This window comes from Octopus bimaculoides, chromosome 3, assembly GCF_001194135.2.
Source record: "Octopus bimaculoides isolate UCB-OBI-ISO-001 chromosome 3, ASM119413v2, whole genome shotgun sequence".
Classification (NCBI taxonomy): domain Eukaryota; kingdom Metazoa; phylum Mollusca; class Cephalopoda; order Octopoda; family Octopodidae; genus Octopus; species Octopus bimaculoides.
This window is the reverse complement of record NC_068983.1, coordinates 43,490,781-43,501,891: the sequence shown is the minus strand read 5'-3', so window position 1 is coordinate 43,501,891 and position 11,111 is coordinate 43,490,781. Positions and strand designations below refer to the sequence as shown.

The 11,111-nt window shown below is 39.3% G+C and overlaps 1 protein-coding gene across 4 annotated transcripts in view; it reads right to left on the bottom strand.

The window, feature by feature from the left end:
• Nucleotides 1-11,027, bottom strand: part of LOC106875882 (golgin-45) — a 52,373-nt gene extending 41,346 nt beyond the window's left edge. For all 4 annotated transcript variants that reach the window (XM_014924182.2, XM_014924184.2, XM_014924186.2 and 1 more), the window contains exons 1-2: nucleotides 10,904-11,027; nucleotides 2,179-2,560 (exon numbers count right to left, since the gene is read on the bottom strand). In XM_014924182.2, the coding sequence (XP_014779668.1) occupies nucleotides 2,179-2,487 (309 nt within the window). In that variant the 5' untranslated portion in view covers nucleotides 2,488-2,560; nucleotides 10,904-11,027. The remainder of the gene's footprint in view (nucleotides 1-2,178; nucleotides 2,561-10,903) is intronic.
• Nucleotides 11,028-11,111: the final 84 nt, after the last annotated feature.

The following is an 11,111-nucleotide window of genomic DNA, read 5'->3' as shown; positions in this document are numbered from 1 at the left end:
ATATATATATATATATAAAGCAGTTAGGGCAGTGGACTTGCAGTCATAGGATCGCGATTTCGATTCTCAGACTGAGCGTTGTGAGTGTTTATTGAGCGAAAACACCTAAAACTCCACAAGGCTCCGGTAGGGGGTGGTGGCAAACCCTGCCATACTCTTTCACCACAGTTTTTTCTCACTCTTTCTTCCTGTTTCTGTTGTACCTGTATTTCAAAGGGCCAGCCTTGTCACACACTATGTCACGCTGAATCTCCCCGAGAACTATGTTAAGGGTACACGTGTCTGTTGAGTGCTCAGCCACATGCATGTGTGTGTGTGGTAGGGGGTGTGTGAGCTTTTTCCCCTTTCCATTCTCTCTGTACTTTTCATCATCATCATCGCTTAACGTCTGCTTTCCATGCTGGCATGGGTTGGACGGCTTGGCTGGGGACTGGCAAACCAGGAGGCCACACCAAGCTCCAATCTGATCTGGCAAGGTTTCTACAGCTGGATGCCCTTCCTAACGCCAACCACTCCGAGTGTAGTGGGTGCTTTTTACATGCCACTGGCACAGGAGCCAGTCAGGGGCACTGACATCGGCCATGTGTGGACTGTGCTTTTTATGTGCTACAGGCACAGGAGCCAGTCAGGCGGCACTGACAACAGCCACGTTTGAATGGTGCTTTTTACGTGCTACCGGCCCTTTTATGCCTTACAGATTGCATGGCAATTTCACTAGTGCAGTTGGCACAAAAAAAGCACCCAGTGTGCTCTGTAAAGTAGTTGGCATAAGGAAGAGCGTCCAGTTGAAGCTGACACCAGAGCTTGACACAGGACACAGTCTGACAGATCACCAGTTCCCTGTCAAACCATTCACTCATGCCAGTAAGGAAAGCGAATGTTAAATGATGATGATGTGATGGTGTCGTACGCTTTGCAGCTCCATGAGCATTTCATTTTCTCTTCATCCTCCTTCCTTCCTCTCCTGCATCCACCAGGTCCTCACCATCTATTTTGCCTGCCCATCACAGCGAGTGGCAGCAGTCACACGCTGGTCTGCTGCATCTGTTCTTTCGTCTTCATTTTTTTATTGTTTCTTTTCCCACAGGAGTGGCTGTGTGGTAAGTAGCTTGCTTACCAACCACATGGTTCTGGGTTCAGTCCCACTGCATGGCACCTTGGGCAAGTGTCTTCTACTATAGCCTCAGGCCGGCCAAAGCCTTGTCAGTGGATTTGGTAGACGAAACTGAAAGAAGACTGCCGTATATATGTGTATATATACATATGTATGTGTGTATATATGTTTGTGTGTCTGTGTTTGTCCTCCCAACACCGCTTGACACCTGATGGTGGTGTGTTTACGTCCCTGTAACTTAGCAGTTCGGCAAAAGAGACTGATAGAATAAGTACTAGGCATCCAAAGAATAAGTCCTGGGATCGATTTGCTCGACTAAAGGCAGTGCTCAGCATGGCCAAAGTCAAATGACTGAAACAAGTAAAAGAGTTGTGTGTGTATATTATCCTCATGTTTTAATGTGTATATTTTTCATGCCTGCATGGACCTAATGCGAATATGCTGGAGTTGAGTTTTCTATATGTGGATGCTCTTCCTATTGCTAACCCTTACTTGTGTGCAAGTGAGGTAATAATCTCCCAGTCAATCAAGCAACAAAACAGCTTAGATAAGCTCCTGTAGATAACAGGAAACAAATGTCACAAAAATGAGGCTTTTTGTTTGCAACATGTCAAGAAACGAAGAAATGTTTTTGTGGGAGACAGCAAGCAAATGATACCATTAGTGAAGCGTTTGTTTACAACCAATTCACAAAATACACACACATCATCATCATCATCATCATCCTCATCATCGTTTAATGTTCGTTTTCCATGCTGGCATGGGTTGGATGGTTTGACTGAGATCTGGAAAGCCAGCGGCTGCACCAGGCTCCAATCTGATCTGGCAAGGTTTCTACCGCTGGATGCCCTTCCTAACGCCAACCACTCTGAGGGTGTAGTGGGTGTGTTTTAGGTGTCTTTACTTGGAACAGGTGAGGGTTGGTGACAAGGGCATCTAGCTGTGGAAACTCCTCAACAAATTCCATTTGAACCAGGCAAACATGGGAAAGTGAGTGTTAAAAAGATGATAATGATGATATGATATAAGCCCTTCATTACCAAGCTGAATAAATGAACACTTACCTGTAATTGTCCACTGGAATTTAGTGAGTCTGACAGAGGCTCTGTTGAGTATCTCTTAGCTTTTGTATAGACAATAGAACTACTGGAAGATGAGGACGGATGGGAATTATTTGGCACCACAGACAAATCCATACCCTGTTCTGGTTGAGGGTTGTTAAAAGCAGTGGAGGTTCTCAGATTATTTGGCTCCTTTTTAGATTTGGAATTTATTTGGTTACTGTGTTTTGGTTGTGGATGTTTAACAATGATGGTAGAACCGTCTGCAATGTTAGCTTTCACTAACTTGCGTTGGCCCTTAGCACCTTTCATTTTCACTTTTTTCTCTGCTTATTTCGATATTGATATTACAATAGAGAGATATCTTCACACCAACTCATTATTGCTGAAATTAACAAAACAAAAAAAAGAAAATTAATTAACTGAGAATATAACAAGTAAATAGACATAATGACTTTTAAATATTTTTACTGAGCTGTCAAGATTGGCTGTCATAACAAAACCTTCAAAAGCTTCAAACACAGAAAAGGTCAAAGGATAATATTCATAAATATTGACAATAAAAAGGTGACAAGCTGGCAGAATCATTAGCATGCTGGGCAAAATGCTTAGCAGCATTTTGTCTGTCTTAATGTTCTGAGTTCAAATCCCACTGAAGTCGACTTTGCCTTTCATGCCTTCAGGGTTGATAAAATAAGTACCAGTTGTGTACTAGGGTCTGTTACATTGATTATCCCCTTCTCTCAAAATTCCAGGCCTTGTGCTTACAGCATAAAAGATTATTATGACTGGCAAAAGCACCAACTGATCATGGCCGATGCCAGTACCCTCTGACTGGCTCCTGTGCTGGTGGCACGTAAAAAGCACCATCCAATCATGGCTGATACCAGGCCCGCCTGACTGGCTCCCGTGCCGGTGGCACATAAAAAGCACCAACCAATCATGGCCGATGCCAGTATCCCATGACTGGCTCCCGTGCCAGTGACACGTAAAAAGCACCAACCAATCGTGGCCGATGCCAGTACCTTCTGACTGGCTCCCGTGCTGGTGGCACGTAAAAAACACTATCCAATCATGGCTGATGCCAGACCCGTCTGACTGGCTCCTGTGCTGGTGACACATAAAAAGCACCAACCAAACATGGCTGATGCCAGTACCCCCAGACTGGCTCCCGTGCCATGTAAAAAGCACCATCCAAACGTAAAAAGCACCATCCAAATGCCAGGTTTGCTTGACTGGCTCCCATGCCAGTGGCAAGTAAAAAGCACCAACCGATTGTGGCCAATGCTAGTACCACCTGGCTGGCTCTTGTGCCGGTGGCATGTAAAAAGCACTGTCTGAACATGATCGATGCCAGGCCCGCCTGACTGGCTCCTGTGCCGGTGGCACATAACAAGTACCCACTACACTCTCAGAGTGGTTGGCATTAGGAAGAGCATTCAACTGTAGAAACATTGCCAGATCAGATTGGAGCCTGGTGCAGCCACTGGCTCTCCAGACCTCAGTCAAACCGTCCAACCCATCCCAGCATGGAAAACAGACATTAAACAATGATGATGATAAGCTGGACTTGACTAATGGCCAGATGTGTCCTACATGTAACAACAGCTGTTTGACATTTCTGTTGATGTCAGCATTGTTCAGACATGAGTGTGTGCAGCATGGCTGTGGACTATGTCACTCTACATGCATCATGGACAGGACCAGCTGGCAGTATAAATATGCCTAACCCTAAAGGAAAGAGGTCTTTTTGAAGTTATTTGTAGTATGCAGGGCCAGATGAAGACCCACAAAGGCCCTAAACACTTCAAGGATTTTTTTGGTGCTCCCATAAATATGAACTTCAAAATATAAACTATTATAAACCAGAAAATAAATTTTTATTTTTCAAAATAAAACAAAACTAACAGTAAAATCATCATCATCATTATCATCGTTTAACGTCCGCTTTCCATGCTAGCATGGGTTGGACGATTTGACTGAGGACTGGCAAGCCAGAAGGCTGCAGCAGGCTCCAATCTGATCTGGCAGAGTTTCTACATCTGGATGCCCTTCCTAATGCCAACCACTCCGAGAGTGTAGTGGGTGCTTTTACATGCCACTGGCACAAGGGCCAGTCACACGGTACTGGCAACGGGCACACTCAAAAAGGTGTTTTTTACATGCCACCTGCACGGGAGCCAGTCCAGCGGCACTGACAATGACCTTGCTTGAATGATTTTCTAACGTGCCACCAGCACAAGTGCTAGAAGGCAACGCTGGTTCATCTTTGTAAACTTTTGCTTTATATATAAAAAGTTTTCTCCTACTTTTTTAAACTGGAAGGTCTTTGATCAAATCCACAAAGTTAATCTTACGTAACACATCTGCTTCTATAACTGGTAGAGATAAAACATTCTGAATAATATTATAGCACGTGCTTATTTTGCTTAATGGTTAATCCAGTGCTGATTGTATGTTGGCTGAATGCCTTCTAGACCAAGTTGTTGAACTGATCTTTATCAATGCTAGAATCTCCACAAAAATATCACCACTCTCCCTTGTACACCACTAAGCCTCGATAACAGGAATTAAAATAAACAGGGGCAATTGTGGCTCTGGGGGATGACAATGGACTAGATAAATTGCCATGTTCAATAAAATTAAGATGGTTATTAAGTGCGTCCAACACTACGGCGTAAAGGAAGAAATTTTATGGTTACAAATTCTACAGAAAGAGCAGAAGAGAAAAAAAAATGCCATCAGCATCTTTTAACATCTGTCTTCCATGCTGGCATGGATTGGACAGTTTGACAGGATCCCACAGAACAGACGAATATGTGACGCTCCATTGTCTACTTTGGCATGGTTTTCATGCCCTTCCTAAGGCCCACTACTCCACAAAGTGTACCGAGTGCTAGGTCTCCCTGGACCTTGCAAAACTAAAATCCCTTTGATTGAGTTGAGAAAAGAAGCTTTATACTAAGTGACAAAAGGTTAGAGCAGGGGTTTATATGGCCTTTGGGGATCCATATAAAATTTTGTTGTTAAAATTTATCTGCAATAAATCAGTTATTCTTTTACTTGTTTCAGTCATCTGACTGCAGCCATGCTGGAGCACCACCTTTAGTTGAGCAAGTTGACCCCAGGACTTATTCTTTGTAAGCCTGGTACTTATTCTATCAGCCTCCTTTGCCGAACTGCTAAGTTACAGGGATGTAAACACACCAACATCGGTTGTCGAGCGATGGTGGGTGAACAAACACAAACAAATATATACATACACACACACATATATATATATATATATATATATATATATATATAACTCTTTTACTTGTTCAGTCATTTCACTGCGGCCATGCTGGAGCACCGCCTTTAGTCGAGCAAATCGACCAAAGTGCTAAGTTACGGGGGTGTAAACACACCAACATCGGTTGTCAGGTGATGATTGGGGGGGGGGACAAACACAGACACAAACATATACACAAAATATTTTAATACAATTATTAATAATATTTAATTATGGAAATACAACAGGCTTTTTTTAAACATTGAATGATTACAAGGATCCACTTAAGGAAAATAGGAACCAAAAGGGTTCATGGGTAACAAAATGGTTGGGAAACACTGGGTTAGAACATGAAGGAAGGGGCCAAAATTAGTTTCAGAATCACAGCTTTAAGGGGTACACCACTTGACATATCACCAATGGCGCTGCCCACCTAGTAAAAACATATGAACACCTGACCATGTTATAGATGCCAAGTGCCCAATCATGACCCTTCGTTGACCCACAGTTGACTGCAATTCTGTCAAAGAGATGAGTTATAGGGAAATGCACTAGTCTACATCAGGATTCTTCGCAGAACAGGTGCGGAAGTGATTGCAGAGCAATGAGAGATGAAGTGATCTGCTTAAAAGTACGATACACTTCTTGGTCCAGGGACTGAAACTCTGAGCTCATTATCATGAGTGCAACACCCTAACCACTAGGCCAGGCACCCTCACACACACACAAATGTCTGCTTTATGTTTTGTATTCTGTTATTCTTTTATTTGTTTCAGTCATTTGTGGCCATGCTGGAACACCGCCTTTAGTCAAACAAATCGACCCCAGAACTTATTCTTCGTAAGCCTAGTACTTATTCTACTGATCTCTTTTTACCAAAGTGCTAAGTTACGAGGACGTAAATACACCAACATCAGATGGCAGGGGGACAAACACAGACACACATATGTGTGTGTATATATATAATATATATATATATATATATATATATATATACATACATACATATATACGATGGGCTTCTTTCAGTTTCCGCCTCCCAAATCCACTCACAAGGCTTTTGGTCAGCCCATGGCTATAGTAGAAGACACTCGCCCAAGGTGCTACACAGTGGGACTGAACCTGGAACCATGTGGTTCGTAACCAAGCTACTTACCACACAGTCACTCCTGAACAAAAACAGTTTTACGTTAAACTGAAGGATTACTTAATAGTAGAGCATAAATTTATTCTTCTTTAACAAGAATATTATTGACAGTGACTTCGAAGTTTCAGCCAGCTAAGGCATCATTGAACTGTGGTACATTTGAGTTCATCTTAGTTTTATATAATCACTGTTTAGTTAATATTTTCTAGGGTAAGCTGAGACTTGTTTGATAATTAACCCTTTCGTTACTGTATTTATTTATTTTGAGATGTTTAGTGTTTCTTTCAATTACTTTAAATATAACAAAGAATTTAGTAAAATAACTTAGTTATCATTAAGCTAGTGCTAGGAACATAAATTATGACTAAGGTTTGGTGGAAAATTTTCATTCAAAACTTATGGAAGCAAGACATTTGTATTACAGGGCCAGTTTCAGCCAGGTTGGTATCAAAAAGGTTAGGAGTGTATGTTAGTTTGTAACGGAAAGTTGTTATGGAAAACTTCTAGCGATTAAATTTTTCGGTTATGTTATTGTTTAGCATTTATTCATGCATGTAGAGCTTTATAATCAGGTTTGCCAGCTTGTATGTATATGTATGCGCTTTAGTATGAAACTCTAAGTCCTTAAGTTACTAATGTAGCTTTTAAGAGGCTTTTTTTTTTCACACTTTTATCTTTCACTTGTTTCAGTCATGACTGCAGCCATGCCGGGGCACCACCTCTGAAGAATTTCAGTCTAATGAATTGACCCCAGTATTTTTCTTCAAACCTGGTACTTATTCTATCGGTCTCTTTTGTTGAACCATTATGTCATGGAGATTAAACACACCAACACCGGTTGTCATACAGACACAAAGATGCACGTACATACATATGTACGCAGGGCCGACCCTAGCGTTGTTGGCGCCCCGGGCAAGCTGAACTTCAGCGTGTACAAGCCTACGGTTGTGGAAATTTCCTTGTCTTTGTCACCCCCCAGAACATGGCACCCCAGGCGACTGCCTGAGTTGCCTGTACCTTGAGCCGGCCCTGTATATACAATAGGTTTTTTTTTTTTTTTAGTTTCCATTTACCAAATCCTCTCACAAGGCTTTGGTTGGTCTGAGGCCATTGTAGAAGACACTTGCCCAAGGTACTATGCAATGGGACTGAACACAAGGCTTTGGTTGGCCTGAGGCCATTGTAGAAGACACTTGCAATGGGACTGAACCCAGAATCATGTGGTTGGGAAGCAAACTTCTTACCGTACAGCCATGCTTATACACACACACACAGGGAGAGAGAGGAAATGGATGGGGACAACGAAAATGAAACACAAAGACAAATAACAAAATACCAGGACACCTTTTGATGAATAAGCGACCAGTTCACTCACCCACTCACATTTCGCCTAGCCATACAATGGACAGAGTTGTGCGAATGAGAGCACAATTACCTCACCGCTACATACTTCTTTCATTCAGGCCATAAACTGATACAAAAATATATTAATATTATCACGATTCTCAGAACTATTCAGTTAAATTCAGAGCAGGATAATGCTTTGACATTCTTAAATAAACAATGATAACGACGGTGTAGTGTGAATAATTTCAAATATTTAGCTGCATTCCACGTTGTTGGAGCCACCAAGCGATCCTCTACGGTTAACCGGCCTGCAAGAAATAGCAGGCAAATTTCACTTAGATCACACCACACCGAGTTTAAATACAGAAAGTACACATTCGGTAGTGTAGTCAGAGATATCTTTCAAAAGACAGGTTAGTCATGATTGGAATATACACAGGGTAGATGTGAGTGTTAAAAATAATAACACTAAGGTATTGTCGTCCGTATTAATGACATCTAAATGGTTCACTTCGGGATACGGTCGTCAAAAAAAAAAAAAAAGGGAAAAAGAATAACATATAGTTATATTCTAAAAAGGCTGAAGAAAGTTTTTATACTTTTATATCTGTCTCGGTGTTGATATTTCCTGTATATCTTACAAATATATCAAGCACGTTTCTACATTTATTATATAAGCAAATGTCACCACTAACAACAAGATTTACGTATTTTGTTTGTTTGGTTAATTCCACATCTACGTAATGTTACGAGATTCTTAATGTTGTGTTAAGAGTATACAATAGCGTCGGCGAACGTGACGTTTTCGTGAAGCTTTTAATAAGCAAAACGAAAGTATCAAATTTATTTTGTAATTTCGCCATGTCAAAATATTCAACTGAAAGGAACTGAATGCTAAGTTTCGTTTTTCAACCGCTCATAACGTATAATTAAACCAATTAAATGTTATAATTTCACTGTTTCTACATGTATGCTAAAAAAAATTAAATAATGCTTTTACTCACTACAATGCAATTTTTAACCACCTACAAAAGCTTACAAATCAAAAAGGTTTCACTCTGCTCGACGCTTTTGTAAACGCATACCGTTATATATCTTTTACTCTATTATACAGAAAAGAGATTTATTAGCCGCATACGATGGGAAAATTGAAAGCAATGAAAAGGCAGAATGAAGTAAATACAAAATCCGTTGTCAATTACATTTCCATACCAATTGTTTTCGTGTGACTGAGAAGAAAAGACAAACGACAAATCTATCTATCTATTTGTAGCTAGATAGATAGATAGAACTAATTGTGTTTAATTAGAGGAATTAAGCTTTCTTTCTTTTTCTTTTCGCTTTTGGTTCATATACAAAAGTTAAATTAGTCTTTAAAGAATTAAAATTTACGTAATCAAATATATACATATATGGTGGAAGGGAGGAGGCGGAATAAACATGTGTTGGAGTGTATTTAAATACAGCGGTGTGCCACTTTATACACATACATATACATATATATATATATATAGGAGAGAGAGTGTATGTGTGTTCGTGCTTTTCCAAAAAAGAAAAAAAAACATGGAAACGACAGCATTTGTCATGTGTGGAGGCGAAATGGACATGTGTCTGGTGTGTGCATTATATTAGCGATGTACTACTTCATACGCGCGCACGCACACACTATATATATATAACATACATACAAACACGCGCATGTATAACTGTAGATTATTATCATTATTAATGACAGACAGAGAGAGAATGAAAAATATATATTCTAAATGAAGAGGATTTGCTTTCAATTACCATAATAAAAATATAAGAACTACAACTAAAACGGACGTGTGCGTATCTATATGTGTGTATGTATGTATTATCTATATATATATAATGAGTGTGTATACATACATATTTCTGTGTCTGTGTGATAGATAGTGGGAGAGAGATCGTGGCGAAGAGATAAAATCAAGAATGGATATGACTGATGTATTAGAAAGGTGTAATATTAAGGAACTGGTCGCCGTTTTCGTGTGTGGGTGTGAGCAGTGTGTGTCTATATGTATTTATATATAATTGCTTAAAACATTTGGCTGTCGTTTAAAAAGTGACGAAATAAATGATTACGTGGAAGAGATGACTAGAATGAAGAAAAAGAAGAATGGAGGAATCGAGAGTCGAAGACTTTTTTTTTTCTCATCTAAGAGGTTTCTCAATCCAATGTTCCACACAGTTATTTATAGCTTTATTTACTTCGAGTTCGATCAAAACGATGTATTTTATATCTCCTGAACTTTCTAAATTCTCAAGATGTAAACAAATTGCATATACATACATACACATAATATATTTACTATACACACACACACACACACACACATTTATATATATATATATATATATATATATATATACACACACACATTATATATATAAATATATTGGCACAGGTAACGTTTGAAGTCTAGTTAAAGTTCAGGTTTCTTATAAAATATAAATTAAACGTTCCCTATCAGCCGTTGTTTTTAAGATTTCAGTTGATTAAAATCAAATTAAATAACAAAGAACAATGTGTAGTGAAACATTTATATATGTCGAATGCATAAATATTGTACTTTTAACCTATATATTGGCAGATGTATGTACCTCGTTGAAATTAGTTTGTCTTTTTTTTTTACATAAAAGATCGATTATGTTGTTTTAAATACCAAGATTGTTAGAGATTGTAAGATTTTACACAAAGTGTTAGAATAAGTTGGTTTTAATACTACTACTACTAATAGTAATATTTATTGCAAGAAATGAATTTATCAAATGAATACATACATAAACTAGGGGAGTGTTGTTATAAATTACCTGACAAGATTTAAAGTATTATAACAGGTTAAGCAAAACTTAAATGAAACAACGAAATCGCAATCACATATATTATATCTATATCTATCTATTTATATATAAATAAAAGCGGTGAAAGTACTTACAGAAACCAGAGCTAAGTGAGTTGGAAGTTTTACTGCCACACGAAACACAAAAACATTACTACTTGGTGAAAGAAGCAGCTAAGCAGGAGAGGGAGGGAAAAAAACAGAGACAGGCAGAGAGAGGGGGAAGAGAGAACACGAGAAAGATAGAAAGAGGAAAGGAGAAAGTGAGTGCGAGTAGAAACAGGCAGGGAAGAAGAGAGAGAAA